Source organism: Penicillium mononematosum, assembly GCF_028829835.1.
Source record: "Penicillium mononematosum strain IBT 11891 chromosome Unknown utg000001l:1.0-4488741.0:1.0-4491989.0, whole genome shotgun sequence".
NCBI lineage: Eukaryota > Fungi > Ascomycota > Eurotiomycetes > Eurotiales > Aspergillaceae > Penicillium > Penicillium mononematosum.
In genome coordinates, this window is record NW_026643271.1 from 2,584,842 (window position 1) to 2,612,120 (window position 27,279).

At 48.5% G+C, this 27,279-nt stretch overlaps 12 protein-coding genes across 12 annotated transcripts; 8 read left to right on the forward strand and 4 right to left on the reverse strand.

Annotated features, from left to right (window-relative positions):
• Positions 1-1,425: 1,425 nt before the first annotated feature.
• N7519_000951 (uncharacterized protein) lies at positions 1,426-3,410 on the forward strand (the record flags this gene model as incomplete). Its single annotated transcript, XM_057287729.1, has 2 exons — positions 1,426-2,068; positions 2,131-3,410. 2 exons carry the CDS (start codon positions 1,426-1,428, stop codon positions 3,408-3,410), a joined length of 1,923 nt encoding a protein of 640 aa, XP_057153812.1.
• A 651-nt stretch (positions 3,411-4,061) lies between these two features.
• N7519_000952 (coatomer subunit zeta) lies at positions 4,062-4,724 on the forward strand (the record flags this gene model as incomplete). Its single annotated transcript, XM_057287730.1, has 3 exons — positions 4,062-4,199; positions 4,226-4,425; positions 4,484-4,724. The coding sequence occupies 3 exons, from the start codon at positions 4,062-4,064 to the stop codon at positions 4,722-4,724; spliced, it is 579 nt and encodes a 192-aa protein (XP_057153813.1).
• A 449-nt stretch (positions 4,725-5,173) lies between these two features.
• On the reverse strand, positions 5,174-8,119 carry N7519_000953 (uncharacterized protein; the record flags this gene model as incomplete). Its single annotated transcript, XM_057287731.1, has 1 exon — positions 5,174-8,119. One exon carries the CDS (start codon positions 8,117-8,119, stop codon positions 5,174-5,176), a length of 2,946 nt encoding a protein of 981 aa, XP_057153814.1.
• Positions 8,120-9,677: 1,558 nt separating this feature from the next.
• Positions 9,678-10,579, reverse strand: N7519_000954 (SDR family NAD(P)-dependent oxidoreductase; the record flags this gene model as incomplete). The annotated part of the gene is made up of 4 exons (XM_057287732.1): positions 9,678-9,865; positions 9,917-10,055; positions 10,115-10,495; positions 10,556-10,579. 4 exons carry the CDS (start codon positions 10,577-10,579, stop codon positions 9,678-9,680), a joined length of 732 nt encoding a protein of 243 aa, XP_057153815.1.
• A 163-nt stretch (positions 10,580-10,742) lies between these two features.
• Positions 10,743-11,792, forward strand: N7519_000955 (Zn(II)2Cys6 transcription factor domain-containing protein; the record flags this gene model as incomplete). The annotated part of the gene is made up of 3 exons (XM_057287733.1): positions 10,743-10,756; positions 10,795-10,960; positions 11,016-11,792. 3 exons carry the CDS (start codon positions 10,743-10,745, stop codon positions 11,790-11,792), a joined length of 957 nt encoding a protein of 318 aa, XP_057153816.1.
• A 34-nt stretch (positions 11,793-11,826) lies between these two features.
• On the forward strand, positions 11,827-13,015 carry N7519_000956 (fungal specific transcription factor domain-containing protein; the record flags this gene model as incomplete). Its single annotated transcript, XM_057287734.1, has 2 exons — positions 11,827-12,283; positions 12,339-13,015. The coding sequence occupies 2 exons, from the start codon at positions 11,827-11,829 to the stop codon at positions 13,013-13,015; spliced, it is 1,134 nt and encodes a 377-aa protein (XP_057153817.1).
• A 600-nt stretch (positions 13,016-13,615) lies between these two features.
• Positions 13,616-14,432, forward strand: N7519_000957 (SDR family NAD(P)-dependent oxidoreductase; the record flags this gene model as incomplete). The annotated part of the gene is made up of 2 exons (XM_057287735.1): positions 13,616-13,894; positions 13,929-14,432. 2 exons carry the CDS (start codon positions 13,616-13,618, stop codon positions 14,430-14,432), a joined length of 783 nt encoding a protein of 260 aa, XP_057153818.1.
• A 489-nt stretch (positions 14,433-14,921) lies between these two features.
• N7519_000958 (Dyp-type peroxidase) lies at positions 14,922-15,785 on the forward strand (the record flags this gene model as incomplete). Its single annotated transcript, XM_057287736.1, has 1 exon — positions 14,922-15,785. One exon carries the CDS (start codon positions 14,922-14,924, stop codon positions 15,783-15,785), a length of 864 nt encoding a protein of 287 aa, XP_057153819.1.
• A 186-nt stretch (positions 15,786-15,971) lies between these two features.
• Positions 15,972-17,666, reverse strand: N7519_000959 (flavin-containing monooxygenase; the record flags this gene model as incomplete). The annotated part of the gene is made up of 1 exon (XM_057287737.1): positions 15,972-17,666. The coding sequence occupies one exon, from the start codon at positions 17,664-17,666 to the stop codon at positions 15,972-15,974; it is 1,695 nt and encodes a 564-aa protein (XP_057153820.1).
• Positions 17,667-19,001: 1,335 nt separating this feature from the next.
• Positions 19,002-21,394, forward strand: N7519_000960 (uncharacterized protein; the record flags this gene model as incomplete). Its single annotated transcript, XM_057287738.1, has 4 exons — positions 19,002-19,382; positions 19,438-20,375; positions 20,423-20,741; positions 20,795-21,394. The coding sequence occupies 4 exons, from the start codon at positions 19,002-19,004 to the stop codon at positions 21,392-21,394; spliced, it is 2,238 nt and encodes a 745-aa protein (XP_057153821.1).
• Positions 21,395-21,796: 402 nt separating this feature from the next.
• N7519_000961 (DUF2985 domain-containing protein) lies at positions 21,797-22,927 on the forward strand (the record flags this gene model as incomplete). Its single annotated transcript, XM_057287739.1, has 1 exon — positions 21,797-22,927. The coding sequence occupies one exon, from the start codon at positions 21,797-21,799 to the stop codon at positions 22,925-22,927; it is 1,131 nt and encodes a 376-aa protein (XP_057153822.1).
• A 345-nt stretch (positions 22,928-23,272) lies between these two features.
• N7519_000962 (glycosyltransferase) lies at positions 23,273-26,222 on the reverse strand (the record flags this gene model as incomplete). Its single annotated transcript, XM_057287740.1, has 7 exons — positions 23,273-23,493; positions 23,574-24,196; positions 24,267-24,617; positions 24,693-25,071; positions 25,136-25,296; positions 25,367-26,042; positions 26,093-26,222. 7 exons carry the CDS (start codon positions 26,220-26,222, stop codon positions 23,273-23,275), a joined length of 2,541 nt encoding a protein of 846 aa, XP_057153823.1.
• Between the last annotated feature and the right edge of the window lie 1,057 nt (positions 26,223-27,279).

The following is a 27,279-nucleotide window of genomic DNA, read 5'->3' on the forward strand; positions in this document are numbered from 1 at the left end:
ATTCTAACCAATAAGGATTTCGCTTCCTCTTCCAGGTCTTTATCATCTTGTGCCCTTGTCTTTTGAAATACAGAGCCGTTGATTTCGTTTATGACGGTCACCTAATCTCAGCGAGCGCGTCAGCGATGTTCAGGTTGCTCAACTCGAGGATCGGCAGTGTTATGGTATACTTGCCTTCGAATGTTGCCTTTCTAGGTAGAAATTGCTGAAGACAGTTTCAATAATTTGTGATGGAACTGACTGCAAGATAGGAGGGGCTACCCAACTTCCCATCCGAGGTTTAGGTAGCAAACAGAGGTCATGTGATTCTGCGTCAGTATATAATCCCTACATACCCGACATATATGTACCTATATAGGTAGGTACATGTACCTAGTAGGCACTATTCTCACAGTCCTTCATGTTTATAATGGGACAAGAAAGACATAAATTTTAGTCCATCTCTTCGTTTCCTTTCCACCTACCCCTTTATGATGTAGTCAAACACTGTTGACAATGTTAAGATGGATGCCATATACTGCAATAATTTGATGAGGAAGATTCTGCTTTCTCCTACATGTATTTTGCACCATTGCGGCCCGTATTGTCACATTAACTATCACTGAGTATTCTGCCAGAAGATAGGTGGTGAATCGGGAAGGCGTTCCGCCTAACCAGGTTATTCATAGTAGTTCATACTCAGTACATACCTACCGTGTATAGAGAATCATATCCATCCTACTCCCTTCTTATAGAGAATTTCATCTCAAGGCCCATCAACATAATTCCGAAGATCAGAGGCGGCCGAGTGGGTCGGATTTCCGTAGATCTTAATTACATAATTGTGGAGAGATGGAAATACATTATTCCAGGTGTGCCGCCTGAGGCATCAGTATCCTTTTCCGAAACGGGCCAAATGCGCTTGTATTGGTCCTCCCATGGTGCCATGTCAACAGTCCCCAGTTGTAGAACTGATAATAAACCCAAGGGAGCTATACGGTCTCCTTATTTCACTCCGTGATTTATCTTTTCCTCTTCCAGAAAGTCCCCTCGTATTGCTCCAGCCCCCAAAGCCGTTGCGTATTTTTAGATACAGTAAGGGGATCCGCATTCTCAAGAACAACTTTGATTTTAAGGTCTGCAACCATCACTCTTCTCAATGCCTTTCTCATTCCGACTCTCATACCATTGTTTCCGATGAATTTCCAATTTCGATCAACCATGTGGCACGCAATCAATCTGTGACAGCTTTCATCCGCATTCCTCGCCTTCAATTTTCCCATACAAGCGCTCTCCACAAGGTGTCCACTAAGTTTTGACCGCTCTTAATTACACTTGCAACCCTGAAATCTTCTTTTCTTCCCCCCATTGAGGTATAATACGGGGGTTTATATACATTTTACTTTTCTTATACATTCACCAGCGTCGGACTTGGGCCCTTTCACCATGTCAGCAACGCCTCGAAAGCCTGGAACTCCCGGCAGTTCCAGCAAATCATCAACCGCAGATCCGCACTCCAACAACGGGTCCACACGAGGGCATGCACGCTCGCCCAGCGCAACCAACGGTCTCAACCGTTCCCCCTCCTTAAGAGGTTCGACTCCTGTTTCCGCGCGCGCAGCTGCAAGAAAACCTGGCCGTTCCAATCTCAGCATGTCAAACGTACCACGAGTTTCCAACGACCCTTCTGAAGAAGAGGCGCGGGCTCAGAATGCCGCCCTCATCGAGGAACTGCGGGAACAGCTGCAAAAGGCCGAAAGTGCCTCCGAACAATATCAAAAACAGCTCGGCGTTCTGCAAATGCGCCTCGACGAGGCGATCAGTGAGCAAACCAAGTTGGAGGACCAGGCTCATGAGCGAGACAGTCGGATCGAGGCCCTCAACAGTGAAATTCGGGACCAGGGTCGTCAGATCCGGGATCTGGAACAAAACCACGAGGCCGAGCGGAATGCTATGCTCCAAGAGAAAGAACAACAGACTAGTCGGGAGGAAGAGATGCAGGCGACCATTCAACGCTTGAAGGACTCGATAGCACAGAAGGACATGCGCATGAACGCAGAAGGGGATCGCCACCAAGTCTCCCGATCTTGTAAGACACTCATGCTCCTACAACCCCTGATGATTACATTCAGAGACTGACCACCGGTATAGCGAGCTTCCGCAATCGATCTTCCCCGGACGTGGATGGTCAATTCGCGCCCTCCCCCCACATCGAGCGGAGTCCATCCCGCAACAACTCTACACTTCTCCTCCAGAAAGACAAACTCATCGAGTCATTACGCCTCGAACTGGCCGAGTCACAGATCAAACTCGTCGAGATGGAGAACGCCGGTGGCGGCCGTCAGCAAGAACTAGAGAAAGACTTGCTCGAGGCCCGCGTCGCCAACGCCCGCTTGATGGAAGACAATGAAAGCTATCAACTTCTTCTCAGCGAGAAGACTCTTACTGGCGACTTTGCCAAGGGCGAGTTCATGCGGGATGCCAACCCCACAAAGGAGTCGGCAGCTGGACTGGGGTCCTTGGCAGATGAGCTTGAATCTGTGGACGAGTCGCCCGAAACCGATGCCGCACAACAACCGGACGGAGAGGTGAAGGCTCTCAAAGATCAGAACAAAGCTCTGACACTCTACATAGAGCGCATTATCAGTAGACTGCTTATGCATGATGGATTTGAGCATATTCTGGACCGGAACGAGGATGAGGAAACCTCTACCACAAAGACCGGGGGGAGTGAAAAGGAGCTTCCCCCAACTCCCCCGGAGAAAGATGATGGTTCGTCGCAAAGTTTCATACAACGAGCGAAGTCAGTTGTCGGTGTTCCAAATTCCCGCCCTTCAACCCAACCCCGGTCGCGTCCAACCAGCATGCTGCCTCCACCGCACCCCTCTCAAAACAACCCCAACGAGAACCCCAACACTGCACCAAGCATTCCCTTCCGTACGCAGTCTGTGAGAGCCAGCCACCGGCGCAGCCGCTCGGAACAAGTCGACCCAAGTGCCGCGAGTGTGGTTGGTCACATGTACCGCGGGGGACGTAACTCGGGCGGACCCATCAGCCCGACTGCAATGGGCCCCGGATCCCGCCAGAGCATGTTCTCCGGAGCAGCAAGTTATATATCTAGCATGAGTCGCGCACCCTCCATGTCCAGCCAGCCCGATCGGACCGGTCGCAGCAGCTCCCCTAGTGTCACAAGCGATCCTCACGGAGATACAGCTTCCACCGGGGCTACCTCCAGCCCTCCTCGATCCAGTGGTGGCATGAACAACTACACTGGAGCGGTGATGCAACAGGACAAGTTGCGCCCTCTACGTCTTGTCAGCGAAACCGCTAGAATCAAGGAGGAGGAGGAAGCGGCTCGCAAGAAGGCGAACCGCGCGAGCTGGATCCCGTGGTTGAATCGCGCCAGCACCGATGAACCAGCGCCGCAGTAGGCGTTGTTCTCCGGGCAGTATGATTTGATGTGATCTTGAACTGATCTTTGACCATATTTTTAACATACCCATACCCCTATGATGCACATAACGCAACTCATGTCTTGAAATGTCTGCCTATATTTCAAGGGCCCCGATTTCTCATGTTTCCTTTGACGCGATCTGATCATGATGTTCATGCGATGTGACTTCGAAAGGAGTCTCATACATCATATCATGGTTTTTGTTTATCTTGATATATATTATTCCCCATGTATCGTTCACGATGATGTCTTTCCACTCATTTTATGTCATATCCCAATCTTAGGTTGTATACCTTATTCCACCTTGTGGTATTTCAATTGAGGACAAGGGCCAACGAATGGCTGGTTATATCTCTACACCTTCCCACTGTCACACCGAGAACACAGAAAATGACCAGAAATAAGTGATTGGAAGCCAACTGAGTACTAGTTTCAAGCCAGAGTGGAATAAGTTTGGATTTATTCCCAATCACGTACGCTGTGGTCTACAGTTCACCTGTATAGTGTATGGAGCTTTACCACGGAATAATATTAGTGCGTCTCCGCCTCCGGCCAGATTGGCGGTTGAGCATCAACAATCACAAGGACAGTATTTCCCCAATTGCTCCCCAACACAACAATAATCACCATGCCCGGCTCTCTGTCCCTCTTCTCCGTCAATGCGGTCCTTGTCATGTCCGCTGACGATGGCTCCCGAATCTACGCAAAGTACTTCTCGGCACCACACCCCCCGCCGGCGCTGCACCGAACTCAACTGACTACCCCGGTGCCAACCCCTACCCCACCGTGAAGGAACAGCGTGCTTTCGAGAAGGGTCTCCTTGAGAAGACCAACAAGTCCTCAAGTGATGTGATCCTTTACGATAACCGCATCGTGGTCTTCAAGATGGAGAGCGACGTCATGATTTATGTTGTTGGAAGCGCCGACGAGAACGAGGTGCTGCTCTACAATGTTGTATTGTCACTACGAGATGCTCTGGGAATTTTATTCAAGTACGTTATTCGATCTGAAGCGGGGAATTTCATCAATGCTAACAAGATCGTTCATCAGGGGCGCAACCGACAAGCGTACTATCGTCGAGAACTACGATCTCGTCTCCTTGGCTATTGACGAGACCATCGACGACGGAATCATTCTCGAGACGGACCCGGTTATGATCGCTTCGCGTGTCAGCCGCGCACCGGCTGCAGATGCACCCAACATGAAGAATATCGACCTCACGGAACAGGGTCTAATGAACGCCTGGGAGTTCGGCAAGCGGCGTCTTGCAGAGGGGTTGCGACAGATGTAAATGGGACTCCGATTGTTGTCTTGCGTTGGAGGGTTACGATGCGTTTCCTCATTGGAGCATTTCTTGATTGTTTTTTTCCACCCGCTTTTCTTCCTGGCTGGTCCTGGCGCGTTATGGCTTTTCCTTTTTTCCGTCTGCCCGACTTGGTTGTTTCCAGGCATCGATGACATAGACCTGTTCCTTTTCATTCTAGCATCTTACAAAAGGTCTTGGCTACATCATTGTGTTATGTTCGATATTGACAATGTTGGGCCGGGGCACCGCATAATTCATGATCCTATGTTCGAGAGACTTAATATGTGCAATGAGAAAATCAATAACCTCGTCATTTCTGGAGATGCTCATTGCGCCTGGAGCCTGTACCAGGGGCCTTCTCTCTTGAATTTGTGCACCACAGTATCTTAGGACACAATGTCCGCTAGTTGACCATTCGCCTGATATCAATCGAGTCAACCAAGTGGACTAACAGGTCTGTCTTCGGCGGCGTCAACATCATTTATTTCTCTCGAAGAAACGAAAAGCCGGGTATCTAATTTTGAAATGCTTTCTTCATCGAGTTTTTCCAAAGCAAGATCCCCGGGAGTTCGACCCTCTTTATCACTAGCATTTGGGTCCGCATTTCCGTGATCAAGGAGTGCCTTCACAACCTCAAAGTGACCATTCATACTAGCCAGATGCAAAGGGGTGAGGCCCATCATATCGGGCGTCCTAGGATTTGCATTGACGACTGTAAGTAGAAAGATCACGGCCGACGTGTCTCCGTTCATTGCTGCTCGATGCAAGGGTGTCCAACGCAGGGAATCCCTCGAGCTGACATCGACCTTGTCACGATCAAGTGACGTCTCAATGTTGTTTTGAGCGGATAGATGTAGTCGCTGCGGGTGGGAGCCCTCGAACGTCATCATGTCATACATCTTTGCGCGCTCTAAGAGGACCTTAATCATTGCGCCGTGTCCTTCGCCCGCAGCGATATGCAGTGCATCAAGTGACATGTCCCGTTCCGTTGATGTCATGTTTTCGGGATCGAGCAAGCTGTTGATCAAGGATGCGTATTGTTTCTTTTTCGCGGACCACGATAATACTTTGTTGATTTCTTCGTCAGTGATATTGAGCCTCAAGGATAACCTTCGATCCAGGAGTCGGAGTAATAACTTGTGTATGACTTCGGGGAGGTTAAAGGCGTGCACGACGTGGTATAACCAGAATGATACGGCGTATTTGTGGAAGTAGAACTGCTCCTCTGTCGAATGGTTCTGGAGCTTCGTCTCTGCGATGACTTTTCCAATATCAAAGCCAGCCCCTTTTCGGGATCTGAGGAGTTTGATTGCCATGTTCCGGACTCCAGTTGATGGTTTGAGTGTTGAGAGAATCACCTCAGAAGGTACAGAGCCAGTTCGCAGCTGCGGTATTACATTTTTTGAAACTTGAGTTTCAAACACGCCGTAGTTGAGGTAGGTGAGAATGATACTTGCCATCAATTGATGAGCGTCATCCACGTTGACTAGGGTTTCGGTCGAATCTTTGAATTCACCGAGGAGGAACTGTTTCACACTGTGGTGAACAAGGTGTATAGTAAGCTCCTCCTCATCAACGGCGACAAGACTGCCACAAGAAGCCAGAGTGTTGTGCATATTGTTGAGCAGTCTATCCGGATTCCAGTTCAAATCACCGGGCACAACACATAGCGCCTCGCGCAGTTGCTGGAGAGTGAGCGGGGTTTGGGCCACGGTTAGAATGGCCAATATCTCCTTTTGACGTGTATGTTTGGATTTTGACCGTAAAGTGCGAGAAAATGTCTCTGAGAGATCCTTCGGTAGGTCTGCAAGAGCTTGACGAATCTCTTCATCACTTTCCATTGCGCATAAAGATTCAATTTGGAGAGCTACCCAAAGGAACATCCCTTGTGATCCTTTCAAGAGAGCGTCTTGGATTTCGAGGATCAGAAGAGGACTGCCAATCGTGAGCTGTCCAGATTCGATACGATGTTCCAATTCTGTCTCGATGAAATGCTCGATGTCAGGTGTATTGTTCGGAATGGGTGTAACAACCGGCGCAGCAAGTCGCGCGAAGTTAGTTTTGAGGGGGCTCTCGTTTGGATCCTCACGAAGAGAAATGCAAAGTAGCATTGCAAATGTTTCATTTTGAAGATCTGATAGCTGCTGGATCACGATGTTTCTTTCATGCACGTCGAGCTCGTCTAGCCCATCGACAATAACGAAGAACCTCCTTGTCTTACGAAGAGGAGTAAGAAAACTTGTAAGAAGTCCCATTATCCTTTCTATCGGTTCGCGCCGATGCGTCCTGTCCAAGTATTCCGCGGCAGCCGTGAAGTCTGATATAGGGTATAACAACTGACGAGCTAAGGAGCCAATGACTTCCCGCGCTTTAAGAGTCTCAGACGCATCATGTCGGCAAAAGAAATATGCCACATGGGGCGTTTCATTCTGGATGTGGAGATCGTCCACTATATTGGCGAGAAGCACAGACTTCCCGGAGCCTAACTTCCCAGTATAGACGAGCGTGGAAGAAAGAGGCATACTTTTCCAATTTTGATACTGGGCGCTCTCCCGGAACAGATTAGTGTTGCCGGATTTTCGAGCCTGTTTCCAGGATACTGTGCAGTCGTACTGCGAGCAGAAATCAAGAACTCGCTGTTTCGTTTGAATGGCTTGCTGATACGCGGTTGATTTCTGGAATATCGATGAGACTGTTCTAAACCGCGAGTTGTTTTCTGCCTCGTCCTCAATTCCCTTGGCCATCAAGAAGCCGACTTCGGCTTTGATAGTCTTTCCCCAGGACTCAAGCTCTGATTGGTATGTCTTCAGGTCCGAGTCACCAAGCGCGGATGCCCTCAATTTCCCAAAGATTGACTTGCGTGTAAAAGTGATCGTCTCATGGCAAAGACGTACGATCAATATAAAATATTCACAGAGGCAAGATTGTAAATCTTTTGACCGAGGATAAAGTAAAGCCATCTTCTCATAACGAGGGGCAAGACGCCCAACAGTCATGAATATATTCGATAATTGCTCAAGATAGGAGGAAAAGTCGAGGACTAGTTGGAGCGATATTCGCACTACTGACCAGACACCACACGCAAGCAGATTCTGAGATCCACCGACTATGACATCCCCTAAAGCAGCGAATTGCTGAGTAGCTTGTAGGACGTTCATAAGTCGCGGTCCCAAGCACCGGCGTCGCTTCTCGGAGACACGATCAATCTCGGCTGTGAGTTGCATGACATCTTGGATACCAGGGGGAGACTCAATTGATTTAGTTCTCCAGGCACGGAAACTTGCTTTTTGCTCATTGGACAGTTCGGCCTCGAACTGTGATACAGCCTGGGCGAGGCGGACATCGGGCTTCAAGCGTGGGGCCGAGCTCAATTGCGACATGCCTAATATCCTCCCCGGCTTGATTCATGGAGTGTACTACCCAGGTGAAGGGAAGAGAGAGTGGGATTTGGTGCGCTGACATTGAAATTCGCCAAACATTCCAAGACATTTAGGGCGGGGAATCGTACATGTGCTAGCGCAGAACCCATTGGGTGCTTCGGTCCTATTGGCTATCTACATGATTTTGTCGGTTATTAAAGTGCAATAATTAATATAAGCACTTCTAGTGACATATATAGAAAAGCTATTGTGTATTATGATCTTCACCCGTGCTAAATATATAATTGGTTGCTAATTACTTCTAAACAGGCATATACAGGCAGCTAAAAAGACATTTAAGAAGAGTCGTAAAAAGATACTACAAAATCTGTTCTAAAAGATATTAAGAAACCAATAGTCTACCTAAATATGATCATACAGAGCGCATAATGTGGGATGTCTCTCTCTCTTGGATCTCTGGCAGCAATGAATTAAGATAATCAACCGAACTCAGAGTTGCCAGCCCGAGATATCACCATTGTAATCTTTGTCTGATCTATAATGACTCTGAGGGGGCTTAGCAAGATCAAAACGTGGGAACCATTCTTCGCCGAAAGTGCCTCTAGCCTTGAAAGGCATTGCATTCCGGAAACCAACAAAATAACTGTAGCGGTACGTCAGTCAAAGTCCCAGGATCATAAGCATAATGAGTGGCATACAGGGCACCGGCTTCCTCATCCCAGACTAGATTACGAGGCCTGGCGGCGTTTGGAAAATACCCCATTTTCTTAGCCGCACTAGTAATAATCTTCATGTTAGCATTCACTTCCGTAGTTGAAGGGTGTTCCACTCACGGGAACTCCCGAAGAAAGACTTCCCGGACACGGTCTCGCTGCTGACGGTCCATATCCCAGAACACAAAGGCGGACCTGTAATCTCCGAGGCGTTTCCCAGGCACTTTCTCCCACGCAATCCATGTAATATGGCCCCTAGGAACTACCCCTGAGCGATCTTGAGTCCCTCTCTTGTACGCGAGCAATTGAGGCGTATTTTCCGAGCCTTTTTTAGTGAGAAATTCGTATGCCTTTAACTCGGGGGTGTGAAGTCGGTTGCTTCTCGCGCGCGGGTAGCTTGGTCCGCGTGCTCGTAACCGGTATGTGGAACTTGGAAATAAACGCGCATAAAGGCCTCTTGTCCATTGGCAGCATCGTGACAAGTGAACAGAACACATGCGTACGAGTCGGCAGACTGCAGTTCGCATTGATAGCTGTGCGTATTGACCATTTTGTCGATTACCCATTCCGAGCGGGTGGGCTTATTGAGGGTGACCGTGTCGCCTTCATCCAGTCCACTAGGGAATCAGGATCTTGGAACTTCCATGATTGAATTGGGAAATCATGAAATCGTTAGCAAGCAGAAGAACAGAGAGTCGAAAATGGAAGTCGGAGGTGAAAACAAAATGTGGTACTTGGTCACATGCTGAGCCAGAAACAATAGTCTACGAGTAAACAACCTAAAGACAAGACCAACGTATCTATTCCCTTCTCGATATGCGACCTTCATCTTCTTCATCTTCACATCAGCACATCCAACCTCCATCTACATTGTACACAGCTCCAGTCACAAAGCTCGCCTCTTCACTAAGAAGGAATGCGATAACAGTTGCGATTTCCCCTGGTTCTGCCTGTCGCTTTTGTGCCGTCTTTTGCAAGCCACGCTTTACATCTTCAGGATCCTCACTGGCGGAGAGAGGCGTATTGACGGACCCTAAACGGTTGGTTAACTAACATACAAACGTGTATCAGATGTTAGACCTACCGGGAGAAACACAGTTGACTCGAATATGCTGGTTCTCTTTTGCTGCCGTTTGTGTCAACCCAATAACAGCTGCTTTGCTGGCGCAATAGGCCGAGACACCGGGGGCACCCATTTGTCCGAACACACTTGCAGCAGAAACCTATTCCAAAAGGGATTCAGCATTGTATCCCTCCGATTCGACACTGAGATGAGACTCACGATGCTACCACCGGCCTTCATAGCTTTCAGCTGAGCCCTCAGGCAGAAGAACACACCGCGTGTATTCACAGCAAATGTAAAATCCCAATTGTCGTCTGTCTCCTCAGTGATTGGCGCAGCAGGCGTGATCACCCCGGCCATATTTACAGCACCGTCCAGCTTGCCTAACCTGTCGACAGTCGACTGGATCCACCCATCCACTGATTTGCTGTTGCGCACATCGATAACTGTGGACATATGCTTCTCCCTATTTGGGAGGAACTTGATAGCTTCCTCCAGGGCCTTTTCGTTGATATCGGCAAGAGAGATTCTTGCGCCGCGATTTGCGAGGAGCTGCGCTGTGGCTAACCCCATTCCGGAGGCTGCACCGGTGATAGCAATCTAGGGGAGACATGGTTAGGTCAGCATATCTCTTGATAGAGAGCGATGACCAGTAATTACCACTTTATCCTCGAAAGATGTCATTGCTCTACACTAAACGTTCACCCGTTGTAGCTTCACTGATAATGATACAACGAGCGGGGAATAAAATTGCCCTGAAGGGGATTACACATTATCAGATACACATTTATAAGGGAATCTGGATATCGCCTATAAAATAGACGTACATTTTTCATGTACAACCCGCATGGATTATCCGCTGTAATAGGCAAGTGACCGCGCACCGTCAAAACAGGCAGGTTTGCGCTATCGGCGATCCACCGATCCGTCGATCCCCCGATCCACTTCCCCGCAGACTCCTCTGCAACACTTGCCTTGTTCAATTACCAAAACATGACAGATTCACTTCCAGACGCTGTGCACGAGTCAATTACTCATACCCGGTCATTCACAGGATGTGCCACAGTAGGTTTGGCCGTCTCACTGAGTTATAATATTGCATTTCTCACCCAGAATATAGTGTCGAAGCCGACATGTGAAATGCGACGAAGGACGCCCAGAATGTTCAATGTGTCAATATCTTGGCCTGGACTGTGGGGGATACGAGAAAGATATCTTCTTTGACTTCGAGAGCTCACCTCGCAATCTTGGGGTGCGGTTTCGCCGACCATTATTCTCAGTAAAGGAAAGAGAACGGATGAGTCAATGGCTTGTCTCGAGTGCTCCCCCAAAGACAACTCTTCGGATTATATCCCACATTGATGAGGAATGCGAACGAACGACTATCTCGGATGATGTCGAGATACACCAAGGGCCATTCGGGGCGTTTAGATTGAACCAAGATCGAGACATCCTGCCTTACAAACCAGCCGTGAACGACCGTGAACAGACACATTCCAGTTCGCCGGAAGATGTGATCCCACTCAGGGATCCTTACTTGGCCTCGTCAGATATGCCTCTATCGCCTTGGTCACAAGCCTTGTTGCACTTCACTTTAGATGGACAAGAGAATGTTCCCAGTCCGCCTCCCCCGGGATATTTAGATGCCGTGATGGATCAGGATTCCCTGGAAGACAATTCAGCAGCCCATGAATATTTACCCACATCATACTTTCTAGATCAAGCTCACAATCATTTCACATCACCGACCGCTTTGACTTCTATGGGTACCACGAAAGCCGTACCCCAAGATGCCGTGTTTCTTCTCAAGCACTATGCTTCGGCTGTGATTAGCCTGATGACTCCCCTGCGACACTCCAAAACCCCCCTGGCATGTTCTTTTCATACCTCACGTTAAGAGCTGCCTCGCTGGTTTGGTCCTGGGCGATTATATGAGTGATGCCAGTTTGTGTGCATTTTACGGAACATTGGCCATAAGTGCATTCAGCCTCGGCGGAGTCTCTGGATCCCGAACGTGGAGCGAGAAGGCCATCATATATAAGCATAAAGCCCAGCGACATGCAAAGATGATGCTGACGACCGCCTACAATGTCCCCAAAGTGACCAAATACAAGTCAATATTGATGGCATTGCTCACCATGGTCCAGGTGACGATGCTCTCGGGGAACCGAAGAGAATCGGAATATTATTTTGTGGAAGCAGAGAAGTTCATTCGTTTAAGGGGACTTCCACGCAAAAAGTCTAGAAAAGTACGATTACTGCATCACTGCTATGTATTTGAGCGCATCATCCATGAGAGTATCTTCATTTGTGGAGTGAACTCAAGACAGCGTCATCATGTCCACGCCGCCATTGAAACGAGCGGGCTAGGAAACTATAGCCTTGACAGTCTATCTTTTTCGCCTATCGGGTTGGAAGAATCTGGATCAAGAGATGATGAGAGTGCGTGGGCAAGAGGAAGGCGAGAATGATCTACACCTGGAAAGGCCTGGCTTCTGGTCTAACACTCTCTACCCGGAGATATTTGGTATCCCTGAGCCTTGGGTTATCCTTCTATCCCAGATTATTCGATTAGGGAAAGAAAAGGATACAGCGGAAGGGGATAATGCATCAAACTGCATCAGCTTGAAAGAGTTTAGCGGCCGGGCGAAGACTCTCGAAGACTATATCAACAAGCTGCCACTACCTAGCCTGGACCATATCCATTCTGGACTGGACCGTGAAATTATAAAGAATATGCTCAATGCCATGCAGAATGCACTGGCGATATACTTTTACCGTCGAATCCATGACGTGGACTCTTCCTTGCTACAGCAAAAGGTCGCGGGCGTGTTGGACCATCTACTACGTTGCGAGGACACAGACTCCACCGTGGTCCATGGCTCAGCAGGCTTTATCTGGCCTGCGTTTATTGCGGCTTGTGAAGCTGAGGATCCATTGGTTCAGGTATCGTTCTCTGACTGGTTTGTCAATTCGGCACGCCGCAGTGGTTTGTCTTGCTTTACTGAGACATTGGCCAATATTCAGCGAATTTGGCAAGAGAAGACTTGTGCTAATGGGAAGAGTGTAACTTGGCTGGATCTGATGAAAAGCACTATGCCGTTACAGCAGCTATTTTAATTTCTAATATGATTCTCTGGACAAGAAGTCAATCTATAAACTTGCATGTTCATGATCACCTACTATTACAGTGAATATGGATATTGATATTCTTCCTTGTGTCTGTAGAGCAGGATAGCCTAAGTTTTGTATTTTTGAACCATCACTTTCATCTATATTGTGTGCAGATGTAATGTGAGTATTTCCGTGGCCTCTCTGCCCGAGGAATGCTCCCTCAAGACCAAGGTGACAATCAGCTGCAACGCCCCCGCACTGGGAATATGCACTAGCGGCAGTACGTGTCAGTCCATCAGATAGTCTACATAGATAGGAAAGCAAGTGCAAGGTGCGCTGTCATACGTGGGTTGCACGGTTATCGTCAGACGCGAGTTAGGCAAGTCTCCGCGACAACCCCACATGCGCCAAAGTGGGAAGTATATCTCCTCTTCGGAGAGAGAGACGGAGCTGCCATAAGTTGTTATTCAAGCCTTTCCGTGAAAAACTACATAAGCCATCAATATCCAATTGCTCTGTTCCTTTCACCCACCATCCCCATTCCTGCTACGTCCATCAAGAGACTAACATCAACGAACTACGCCAGAACCCCACAACCTATCCCAAATGGACGTATCTGGAATTGCACTTATCACAGGCGCTGCCTCAGGAATTGGCCGCGCCTGCGCAAAGACATTTGCTAGAGATGGCGCTTCAGGGATCGCCCTGCTGGACATCAGTCCTGAAGCCCTGGCAGCCGTCAAAGCCGAGATCGAAGAGCAACAACACAGACAGGGATCAAAACCGTGTCGAGTCATGACCTACCCTACCAATGTAACAGACGAGAACCGCGTCAATCAAGTCATCCAAGAAGTCGCGACGACATTTGGCCGACTCGACTACGTCGTCAATGCAGCCGGGATCGCAATGAAGCACGCAGGGGGGAGCTGCATTCTGCGAAACATCAGATTGGGAACGCATCTTGAATGTCAATCTCACGGGAACATTCTTTGTTCTGCGCGCTGCTGCCAAAATCATGTTGAAGCAGGAGCCTCTCCGGTCCTCGATTGATGGCAGGCCACTACAGCGTGGCTCAATTGTCAATTTCTCGTCTATTCAAGGCGTCGCTGGGATTGCACTGTCGACTGCGTATACTGCGACCAAACATGCGGTTATTGGTTTGACGAGAACTGCCTCTGAGGATTATGCTAAGGATGGGCTGCGTATCAATGCTATCTGTCCTGGGTATACCGAGACCCCATTGACGACCAAGTCGCCTCAGATCCTTGCAGCTATGCAGGAGAAGGTCGCTAATGCGGTTCCAATGGAGCGTATGGGTCGACCGGAGGAGATTGCTGATGGAGTTGTTTATTTGAGTGGTGGACGGGCTTCTTTTGTTACTGGAACGGCTTTATTCGTGGATGGCGGATACACTCAGCGATGAGCATATTTATACATGTAGATATAAATAAAATCTATAATCTCCAAGTTATTGTTCCTATGTGTCAGTCGAGACACGCGGTAACATTTTCCCCTGGGCGGTTCGGCCAGGCGCGAGCTGATGTCATGACCCTACGAGGTAGCATCGACGATATCTCTTTTTCTTCTTCGCTTTTGAATAGTCATAGAACCTGAACATGTCCAATGATTCCTTCCTTTAATGTAAGCAATTGATGGACTCACATCGTTGGAGTCAATAAAACTGGACTTTCCTCCAACACGGGCCGCCAGCAGCTAAAGAATGAACAAGTCACTGGTCAACTCGTATATTCTCAACACTGTTTCCTCGTCCTTTTCTTCTGGTTTTGTCTATTCAAATCTCTTTCGTGCTTCGAAAAATTTAATCCAGAGAAAGCGCCATTTCACCAACCAAGCGATCCTCCCCGGCTGCATACCTGCCTCTTACAATTGCAAGCTGTATCAAAAAGCAGATATGAGCACCCACCGTGTCCCAATAGCTCCCCAGCGCGTGGATGCTCCGCTCACGCAATCAGCTACCTTTCTTGTTCTCTCTGTGACCAGCAAGCCCGGTGCCATTGAAAACGCGCGCTCAACTCTGGCAGGCGTAGACAGCCTAGCCAAAAATGTATCTATCCGTGACCTCAACGCTCAATTCGCATGCACCGTTGGCATTGGAAGTGACATCTGGGATCGTCTCACGGGTCTTCCCCGACCCTCAGAACTGCACCCCTTCCGCGAGATCAAAGGCGCAAAACACACCGCGGTCTCGACAACCGGTGATCTGCTTTTCCACATTCGCTCCGAGCGCAGAGATATCTGCTTCGAATTCGAGCGTCAGCTCCTGGACCAGCTGGGTGACTCCGTCTCCGTTATCGACGAGACAGTCGGTTTTCGTTACTTCGATGTGCGGGACCTTCTTGGCTTTGTAGATGGTACGGCTAACCCAGTCGGATTGGCGGTTCCGGGTTCTGTTCTGGTTGCAGAGGAGGATGAATCTGCATCTGGTGGAAGTTATATCGTTGTACAGAAGTACTCTCATGATCTACCTGGATGGAAAGATCTCTCGACCGAACAGCAGGAGAGGATTATTGGCCGAACTAAGATAGATAATGTTGAACTAGACGATGCCACGTCTGGACAACGCTCTCACAAGACACTCAACACCATTGAAGATGAGGGTGGGAACGAGCATGAGATTCTCCGCGACAATATGCCGTTTGGGTCTCCTGGTTCTGGCGAGTTTGGGACTTACTTTATTGGCTATACTCGTCGTCTCTGGGTTATCGAAAAAAATGTTGGAGCGTATGTTTGTTGGAGATCCTCCTGGTCTGCATGATCGCATCCTTGATTTCTCGAAGCCGCTTACTGGGACAACGTTCTTTGCTCCATCTGCTAGTTTATTGGCTAGTTTGGGGTCTGACTGAGGTCGGTCCTTTGTGATCGTGCTTCGTATATTGGACAATGTATGTACTAGATGTGACAATGCATTTTAGTAGTAATAGTTCATAAATATTTATCCACATCAAAGCTTGGAACTTGAGAGCTGAGCAAATGCCAGACCCTTCCAACCGGCTGCTTTAGACTCGGCGCATATCCGGCGATATTCCACCGCACTGCCAGCGTACCTCGCAACACTCCGAATAGTCTTGCCCTTCACATTAGTATTGACCCCGGTCATCCAGCTATCGATTTCGTTTGACAAAGCACCTTTGCTGCTGTCTACGACGTGTTCGGTCCATGCATCCACAGCTTCTCCTGTAGGCTCTACATAGGAGTAGTTGTTGTTTTTGCAGTGCTGCAGGAGATCCGAAATAACTTCCACGGCGTGTTCGATGGTCCGAGGAGCATTGCCGAATGGTTGGTGTGGACCCAGGACCATGAACATGTTCGGCATGGAGCAAGCCGTCATGCCCAAGTATGTACGGGGCCGATGATCAACCCAAATTGCCTGCTGCCCTTCCTTTGTATTGCTGGAGCCGAGGAGGGGTCGACCGTCCTTCCCTGTCCAATCAATGGAGCTGAATGCACCGGTAATGGCATCAAAGCCCGTCGCATAGATCAAAACGTCTAATTCATGCTCCTTGCCATCAGACATAATAATGCCGTCCTTCGCGACTCTCTCAATTGGGGTTTTCTTGAGGTCAACGAGGTGCACATTGGACTGGTTAAACGCCTCGAAGTATCCACTCTCAAGAGGGACTCGTCGTGTGCCGAAGCCGTGATTTTTGGGAATCAAGCTATTAGCAACCTCGGGATTATTGATTCTGGCTCGAATCTTGCTGGCCATGAAGTCGGAGTAGAGCTTGTTTGCTTCACGGTTGTTATATGTGTCGCTGAATGTGCCGAGCCATTTGGCAAAACCGGGCTTCGCATATATATCTTCCCAAAGCTTCAAGCGCTCTTCCGCAGACACTTCTAGGGACTTGCGTGGGTCGGCCTGGTGCATAAAGCAGGTGGGTGTCTTGGCGCATAGTTGGAAAAGGGCATCATAGTTCTTGCGGTGCTGTTCCATCTGCTCGGGGGTGATCAACTCGTTGCGCAGGGGTGCGGACCAGTTTGCCGTGCGTTGAAAAACATTCAATGATTTGATGCTCGGTTCCTTTGATAGCGCTGTGATTGTTTGAATTCCTGTTGCGCCGGTGCCGATAACACCGACTCGCTTGTTGGCCAGGTCACGACAGATATCGAAGTCCTTTGGCCAGCGGGAGGTGTGGAAAGATTTGCCTTGGAACAGTTCAATATCCGGGATGGCAGGGAGTGTAGGAGTAGACAGGAAACCCATACAGCTGATAAAGAAACGGGTCCGGTGATAGGTGCCGACTTCGTCGCGAAACAGCCAAGTATTATTCTTGTCCTGCCAAACGGCTTTCTTCACTCGAGTGTTGAGTTGTATGTTTTTGTGGAGGTTGTGCTTATCGCAGACATGTTCAATATAATGGAGGACGTCTGGCTGGGTGGAGAAGGACTCCTTCCAGGTCCATTCGTTCAGAAGGTCTTTGTCCCACGAGTATGCGTAGGAGAGTGATTCAGTATCGACTCGTGCTCCCGGGTAGCGGTTCCAGTACCAAGTTCCTCCCACATTGTCGGCTGCCTCGAGAACAGCAATGCGCCAAGATGGAAAGCGGTTTCGGAAGTTGTGAAGTGCGCAGATACCTGAAAGACCGGCGCCGATGATGAGGACATCATACTGCTGTTCGTTGATTTCGATGGACCCCATAGTGTAAAATTGGCAACGGAACAATTGCGATCAGGTATCTCAGTCTCCTTGTTCGTCCAGGTCTTCAGCGACTTCCGAGATGATCTTTATAGGATTGACATTGTGAGAGCACAGCTCCCAGTGGAGCTGCCACATGTGGGACAACATTCCGAGGGTACAAAGTCCCTCAGGTGGCTTTCGCGGTAACCTTCCTCTTCGAATGTGCCAACGCAATTTCTCAGAGCAGCTGTTGAGGCCTTATCAGGCCAGTAGCCATGCCCGCACTAGGCCCCAAAGGGCATCACGGTTTTCCTTATCTTCTCCGCTTTTTACGTGTCACGTGTCGCAGACGCTTTCCTCCTTTGTTGTTGCTTTCAATGAGGTTGTTACCCCAAATATGCAAGGCATCAAGTACCAAAAAAAAAGAAAGAAAGAAAGAAGAAGAAGAAGAAGAAGAAGAAGAAGAAGAAGAACAATTATTGCGAGCCGAACAGGGCAACAGGGCGGGTGGTGCTTAGATTGGCTGACCTCTAAGGCTCCGTACAAGCATGTTCAGAAGCTGTTGCACATAGTATCTCAATTATAGTTCCTGGTCAGAACCCATGCTTAGCAGTTTGGCAGTTGGCGTCTAGGCTCGTGTTCAGTAGATTTGCGACATGCGGTCACTGGTTTATGTCTGATTACATCTCTTCCACATGATTATGCCCCCTTTCTACTTTCCCACAAGACGGCTTGGCTCTTGCAATTGTCCGAAATTTTCTTGCCACTTTCCATCTCTTGAAGTAGCTGCGAAGCTCTAGGGTCTACATTCGGCGTAGTAGCTAGGTAATTTCCATCCTAATCCTGGGTACGCACATCGATACCCACCTCTATTAACAGACACAGAGAACTAAGCTGGGCCTCCCGGTTCAGTTGAAGAAAATTCAGTCTTTATCTTGGAAAAAAGGGAGAGAAGAATCCGCCCACGAACAATACGCGTATTCGTATAGCGATCCAGTTGTAGTAGCCCCACCAACGGTATGTATCAAATACATACCGCTGATTGGCTCTTAATTTAGGTACGGCAACTCAAAATCACATTCCATGGACATAGTGGCCCACCTGACCCAGGGGCCAGGAAGCACAGCCATATACGGACCTTAGGAAGAGACCGGCGCTGGACGGTTCGATCACGTAACCCTGTACACATCAGCTGATTTTATCTCCATGTTGCGAGGACCTTTATCCGTTGTACCTGTGCTAGACATTTCCATGCGTTTTTCAGAAGTGCTCAACAGTTCAACAGTGACATTTGCATTCAGCTTCCTCCATTCACCAACTAAATGGTCCCCGGGTCCATAAAACACGCCCAACAATATGAGTCAACTCCGTGTGCGCGTCGAGGGACAATCATTCAGAGATTTCTTGAATCGAGAAATCACCTTGCGGGGAATAAATGTGGCAGGTGACGCTAAATATCCGAAAATCCCAGATCTCAGATCGCACAACGCCCAGGGGTTCTTCGACGCGGATGTATCGTTTGTGGGAAAGCCGTTCTCCCTAGAAGATGCCGATACACATTTTCAACGCCTCCGAAAATGGGGATACAACACCATTCGATACATCTTCACCTGGGAGGCAATCGAACACGCTGGTCCTAAGATCTACGATGAGGAATGGATTGATTTCACCATTGGAATACTTCGTGTCGCTAAGAAATATGGGTTCTACATTTTTATGGATCCTCACCAAGATGTGGTAAGTCTAGTCTCAAATGAATATATTGTCTGTGTACTGAACTTACTATTCTAAGTGGTCTCGATTATCAGGAGGATCCGGAGCACCTACATGGACGCTCTATGCTGCGGGACTTAATCCGAGAAACTTCAAAAATACACAGGCTGCCATAGTTCACAACACTTGGGACAATCCCGCAGAGTTCCCCAAGATGCTTTGGTGTACGAACTACACTAGGTTAGCCTGCCAGACTATGTTTACTTTGTTTTGGGCTGGTCGAGATTTCGCACCGAAGGCGATCATCGATGGGATGAACATTCAGGATTATTTGCAAAGCCACTTTATTGCAGCATGCAAATACCTTGCACGAAGAATCCAAGACGCCGGTGATCTCGAAGGAGATGTGGTCATTGGATGGGAAAGTATGAACGAACCCCACAAAGGACTGATCGGCAATAAAGATATTTCCTCGATCCCACCGGAGCAGCACCTTCAGCTCGGGACATCTCCAACGGCGTTTCAGGCCATGGTAATTGGCTCTGGGCGGTCCTGTGAGGTAAAAACCTGGGCTTTCGGAACATTCGGCCCATACCAGACAGGCAAGGAGGTTATAGACCCAAAGGGTGAACAGGCATGGCTTTCTACTGAGTACGACGACTGTCAATATGGTTGGCACCGCGACCCGGGCTGGCGGCTCGGTGAATGTCTCTGGGCGCAGCATGGTGTTTGGGATCCATCTCAAAGCAAAGCCACCCTGCTACAAAAGGACTACTTCTCACGCAACCCACTGACTGGCGAGCTTCTTGACTATGAAGCCTTTACAAACTCTTACTTTCTGAACCACTACCGAGCGTATAAGGACGCTATTCGTAGCGTGTGTGGAAGTACTATCATGTTTTGCCAGCCACCTGTCATGGAGCTACCACCAAGCCTTAAGGGTACCGCCGATGATGATCCGAACATGGTTCACGCGGCTCACTTCTATGATGGCTTGACTCTTTTAACAAAGCACTGGTTAGTATGAAAGTCTCATCTGTTATTCATAATATTGATCCCAATAGGAATCGACTCTACAACTTGGATGTTATCGGGCTGCTTCGGGGCAAGTATCTTGCACCACCTTTCGCAATGAAAATCGGCGAGGCATTAATTCGAAAGAGCCTACGTCGTCAGCTCAAGTTCCTGCGCGATGAAAGCGTCGAACACATGGGCCATCATCCCCTAATCTTTACGGAGATTGGCATACCGTATGACATGGATGATAAACATGCATATAAGACTGGAGACTATAGTAGTCAGGTCAGAGCAATGGATGCCAACCATTTTGCGTTAGAAGGCAGCACAGCCAACGGGTTTACCTTATGGGTTTATGTGGCAGAGGTATGTATGCGGGTCTACCTTTGGCAGAGACAGCCTTAATTAACTCCACCTAGAATAACCATCAATGGGGCGATCAGTGGAATGGGGAGGATCTTTCCTTATACTCACAGGATGATTTGGAATTACGAATCAAAACCTCTTCCGACTCAACAGAGTCAGGGTCCACAGAGTGCTCTAAAGATCATCTTATCCATGTCGAAGAAGAGGAATTTGGCTCGCTTAAAGCCTTGAAACGCCTTTTCACCTCGTTTGATTTCTCCCAGGCTACCATGCGGCCGCGACGGGGCCACAGGGCAGTGGAGGCATGGCTCCGTCCCGCTCCTGTCTTCACGAATGGGCGATTAGAGAACTATACTTTCGATTTGAAGAAGTGTACATTCACCATGAGATTGATTGCAAACCAGGCTGCAACTCACACCCCGAGTGAAATATACCTCCCCGAGTTCCATTTTCCAATGGGAGATACCTTGGTTACGGTGAGTGGAGGCGAATGGGAAATCTGCCTCCAGGAATTCCATACAGTCAAGCTTCAATATCTGCGATGGTGGCATGGCGAAGGGGCAGTGGAGATCAAGATCGAGAAAACGAAACGGGTGTCACGGGAATATGCCGCTCTACGAAAACATTACCGGAGCCAATGCATGATGATGTGAGGTAAATCTCTTCGCATGTACAGTCTACTTTCATCACGTTGAAATCTTGTCACTATTTATGGATGCTCCGCCGTCCTTTTTCCCGGCGTTCTACCGAGGTTTTAGGCTGCCATTGATACATGTAACAGTACGTATCGTATTGAGGAATAAATTACCGCAAAGTCTAAAAGCCACGGATCCACCGTATCCACTTGGACCCACTGCTGTGCTCCTTCCAAGGTTAGCATGGAGGTCTGGTCTTTTTTTGGACCTCGTAAGAACTCTTCAGCAAGCCCCGAATAATTTGAACATCTTAGTTATTGCATCTGCAACATTCCTAATATTTCAACAAAACACCATCACTTCTAGGGCTATTCTCCACACATTGTGCCTTTCGAAACACTCGACTGACAAGTTACAACTATGGACCAGACCATGACCGAAGGGCAATCAGCCCGGCCAGAAACTCAGAATATCCTCACTACGAATACCACAATGCCACTCTTCCAGGCAACCGGACGGACGCTACGCTCGGCCTCGGTCAGCGCTCTCACGACACTGCTAGAGTACAATCCCTCCGGTGGGATGTGGCAGGCAACCGGGACAGCTATTGCACACGCGCCAAATGTGACGGATCTACGATCGCCCGATGATGTTTTCTTCGATGTACACGGTCGAGGTGTAAGGCGAGTCAGCACGCAAGATACAATTGGCGGTGCGATAATTCGGAGAGCGACGGCGCCTACGGTCGAACCTGGAGGCTTGCATGATGAGAAGGACAGAGCTGCACCAGCCAAAGGCCCCCTTGAACCTCGGTTTGAACATCATAAAACCAATGAAGACCACATTGCTCCAAAAGTATCCTGGGCCGACGCCTTCAAGAAAGCTGCTGTTGCCGCATGGAGATTCATTCTTACGCCTACGGGCCTTTTCATCCTGGTTTATGGTCTCAATGTGGTCGCTTGGGGTGCCATGTTATTTTTCCTCTTGCTGAACGTTGGTTCGATGAGCAAGGAGCGCAAAGAAATATGGATTGAAATCGATTCCCAAATTCTCAATGCGTTGTTCTGTCTGACTTCGTGGGGGTTGGCGCCATGGCGGATTCGCGACACCTATTGGCTGCTGATGTGGCATTTCGGTTCGGCAAAAGCATCCAACAAATCCATAACCCAGCTTGCAAAGCGAAATTCGAGTTGGTATAGAATGCGGAATCCCAATTTCGAGGAGTCGAGTTACGACCAAATGGCGGCTCGTGAGACCCTAACGGGCAAGGTTGCTCCACCGACGAAAACATGGAAAATGGACTTTGTGGTGATAAATATGTTGTTGAATAGCTTGTTCCAGGTTGGAATGGCGGCATTCATGTGGGCGTACAACCGCCATACTCGCCCGGCCTATGGAGTTGGCCTTTTCATTGGTTTGGGCTGTTTCAGTTCGCTTCTGGCAGGAATAATGTCATGGTGGGAGGGGAGAAAAGTCAAGTTGATCGAGGGTGCCTTCTTTGAAGGGATACCGGAGAACGAAAAGCAGGAGACTATACAGACATTAGCCTAAAACTCAGGACTACTGGGCATATCGATTTATATACTATGAGTAATAGGGAAGACTGTCTAATACCATGATCACAGCTTTGCGAAGTATTCCGTCTATCGAATTGAAGTTGGTGATTAGGTGCGTTTACGGCAAAGGTCACTACTCGATAAACTAGAAGCAAGTGCTTGCATATAATTTGCTCGTCGCATCAGTTGGAATTGGCATGGTCCGAACCTCAAGCTTGAGCCTAGGAAATAGAATCCTACAGAATTCCTATCAAACCTCAAAGTATAAGCTCCCTTCCACAAGCCGAGTTTAGTTAAAGCTGGTGATGAATATTTATATTTTCGGCACTGATATACCCAGTTATATGTAATCACTATCATCTTCGAAGTCATTTTGGGTCATGTCCGTAAACCTTTCGATGACCAAGCGATCCTCAATCCCTCTAACTCTCTCTTGCCGAAGCATATCGTATCCCTCCAGGTGAAGAGCCGCCATAATGAGCTTCCGTGTGCTCTTATGGAACGCAGAATGAATACTCTGTTTAATACCTTGGCTAGGGTAGGCAACAAGGCCGAGTGAGCCTTTAGTTGGTAAGAAGTCAGCGAACGTGAATGATAAAAGAGCACCAGAAGGGGCTCATAAATGGAGAGTATATCCTTACCATGTGCCATCTTGCCCATAACCCCGAAAGTGCCTTTGAGCAATCCACCCGCAAAACCTGCGGCACCTCCGTCTCTGGCACCTTTATATGGCTGATAGAACACACCCGTCACAGCTTCTCCCATGCCAATAGCAAAGCTTTTGGCACCTGCAACCGCGCCAGTTTTCCAATCTTTTACTTTTCCATACTCCGGAACCTTGTCTCCGTATAGACCAGGGAGGACGCGGAAACCTTCAGCCGCCGCTAAAGGCAGATCAACCATGAACCCAGAAGCCACCTTTCCTAGAAGCTTCCCAGAAGCGTGCGTCGATGCTGCAGCCATCGCGGCAGCTCTGCCCTTTTGTTTAGGCTCGACATCCCTGCGGGCTGCCAAATCGTTCATCGATTGGGCCTTTCGAACTAATTTTGCACCGTCTCCTGGCGAAAGCTGGGTAGTATTGTTTTCTGATCCACTTGGCGATGGAAGAGGTGAGGTACGACCATCTTGGTATACCTTGTACGGCTTATAGAAGATATCACCTCCTGCTTTGAGCATATCAAATGTGAGCCCCATTCCAGCAGAGGAGATACCAGTCACTGGGTCCCATCGCGTGTTCTCAATGGTAATCGGGTTTGGTTGATATCTTGCGTTCAAAAAAAGTTAGTCATGGAACCCATGGTGGATGGCTTTGAAGTGGAAGGGTTCGGGCTCACGGTTTCAGCTTCTTAACGTCTAACAGATTGTTTTCAACGAGGATCTCTGCAGCGATTTTCGACAGGCGAAATCTCTTCTTGCCTAGGCGATATCTCCAACAGGCTGGGAATTCCGGTAGTAGATCGCATCCGACCAGACTTTGCGGTAAATTGCGATGGAATGATGCCACAGCTGTTTTCACTCCTTCGTCTAGCTGCATTTTGGCGGCAATACCCTGTGCGGAACGCACTGCGTCAGGCGTTAAGCAAAACTTCACTGCTTGGGCTAATGTTGCGACCTTGAGTTGTTTGTATGGTATAGGGTCTGGTCCTGCACCAGCTGCAGAAACCATTTCTCCCCAAAATGGCTGGCTATAGCTAGGTCAGAGAAGGTTTCTTGAGGTCGTTGGGCAATTCAAGTAAATCAAGGAACAGTCTGTCACTCACTCTCCAAAGAATGGTACAATGATAGTAGGTTTGCCATTCCGTAGCCCGCACGCCGTTGTACCGGCGCCTCCGTGATGAACAACCGCACTGACACGTTCAAATAGCCATTCGTGCGGGCAGTCGTCTATAAACAGAACATCATTCCTGTTTAGTTCTCCCGGGTCCACGCCTCCCAGCTTGCTCCAACCACGTGAAATGATCGCCCGAACCCCAGTTTCCTTAACCGTCTGGAGAATCGTTTTTGTTATTTCTTCCGGGTTGTCCAGGACAATGCTTCCGAAGCCAAAATAGACCGGAGGTGGCCCGGCGTTAAGAAATTCTGCAATCTCAAGAGGAGGCTGATAGTCGGGCGGATCGCGGAAGAAGAACCCACAGACGTCTATTCATGTTAGTTAGCCCATTCGGCGACATCAGCGAATTCAACGAAAACGACTATATCTCACCAAAGTTGTGGGGCCAGTCATCAGGTTTGGGAACTAGGCCAGGGGACCAGCAATATGTATAGGGAACATTCAGTTTGCTTAGAATGAAGGGACCGTCCGAAAGAGAGATAGGCTCGAGCTCTAGCTCATGCTTCCGCCAATCGTTAATCACGCCCCCTAGACTGTTTCAAATGGAACATAAGTCAGCTATTTCCTTAGTGTACACGTCGTAAAGGATTGCTCAGCGCTTACCCCTGCCATGATAGCCAGTCCACGACGCTATAAGAGACGTGATTAAGCCACCCTTGATCAGCCGGTATGTTTTTCAAATTGGCTAACGGGTGCGAAAATGCCTTTGTTGGACTCCACGGCATTGTGAACATCAAGTGAAGTGGGATCCCCAGGGCTTGGGCGCAATGAACATGCGCGAAACTCGGAGGATTGGCAATGATGGCATTGGCCACAAAGGGGGCATTGGTGATAGGATCCGGCATCAGACAAGATTGCCAGCAACCATGAAGGATCTCTGCCATCATCAAGCGCTTCTTTTGAATATCTCCTTCACGAACACTGTCTAGGCTGGGGATCAACCCAGGATTCTTGACCATGTATGACATCAGATCGGCCGGATCGCCGCCGATAGGGTAAAATTCTAACCCGGCTTCGAGGATGAACTGCTCGAAGACATTATGTGTTGCGATACGCACGCGATGGCCTGTTTTTTGTAGCTCCGTCCCAAGTGCAACAAATGGCTGGACGTCTCCTCTGCTGCCGACGATTTGAATGACAATATTCAGAGGAAACTTGAACGTTGGTACCCTTCCTGAGCAGTCTGGTGGTGGTAAGGTCTGGGGGATAACATGGGGCAATAGCTTAGAAAGAGATCTGCAGAGCCGAGAACTAGCATCAACAACAACACGGCCGTCATCTACTAGGTCAGATTTGCTTTACCGAACTATAACCTTGTAGAGTACGTACTATCCACAGAGATCCCTTGAGCTTCGGTCAAATCTTGCGGAACAGCCTCGTACGGTGGTGGGGATTGGTCGTGAGGCTGGTCGTAAGGGGCCGTGTTGGCCTTCTTTGAGTACGTTTGGTGGTGTTCCATCGGTCAAACAATATATATCAAGCAAAGGAGAAAGAGAAAGAGAAAATCGGGAAAGCAAAAGTTACAGGTGAACAGATACCGTTGGGAGGGACAACATGAGCCAGGAGCTTTAAACGCAAGAGAAAACTTCCAAGGTTGCCATTAGCTATTCGATGGCCAGGTCATTTCGAAAAAAACCTTATATATACCAAGATCCAGCCTTAGGCCCCCCCCCGACCTATTTATGGTTAAAGTCGGAATACGAGTACGTTGTAAAAGCCGTGTATCGTATATGTATTGAAAGATACTTTGGTATGCAGTCCCCGTATCAGAAGTGAAGATTTGGAATCTTCTTAACGGTACATATGGGAAGCAAAACCGTTAGAGCTTTTTTGGCAGCTTGAACTATACACCATAAGTCTGTACATAGTATATTGCACGTAATTATTGTGCCAGGACAATGTAATCAAGACCTCTAGTTCCGACGATCAGCCGGATACAGCCACTAGTGGCAGCCACCTGGGCAGGTGGGTCTGGTCTATACGCGTATCCAAACTTCACACTACATAGCTTGATCTTGGCAGGGTCTGATGTTTTAGGTGGATAATATCCTGAGAGGGGCTTTTTCTTGGAAAATTCATATTGTATGTGAACTCGGAAATATTGAGGTGGATCACAGTCCTAGACCGTAATGGACTCACTCCTGGTTGTGGCGCAGGTGTTTAATAAAAGCTACTGCCTACGTACATTTATATAGATGTAAACGTGCATAATTGATGCCTAAATATCTTTTGTATTGGCAAGCCACACAAAAGAATACCTAATTTTTAGATATAGTGCTTGGTGAACATCTAGTGGTCGCCGGGGCGCACCAATACCTGGTGTGTTGGGTGCTTGGCACGGTTGCCAATAGATGTCCCTAATCAATCGTGTTTCTAGAATTTGCCCGGAATAGTAGTACGTTGCTTGGAGTAATCAGAAATATGAAATGGCTACAATAATGAGTTGTAACAAGAATATGGAGACATACACGAAGAATATATCAAGAAGGCACAACAATATATAAAGCCCACACAGA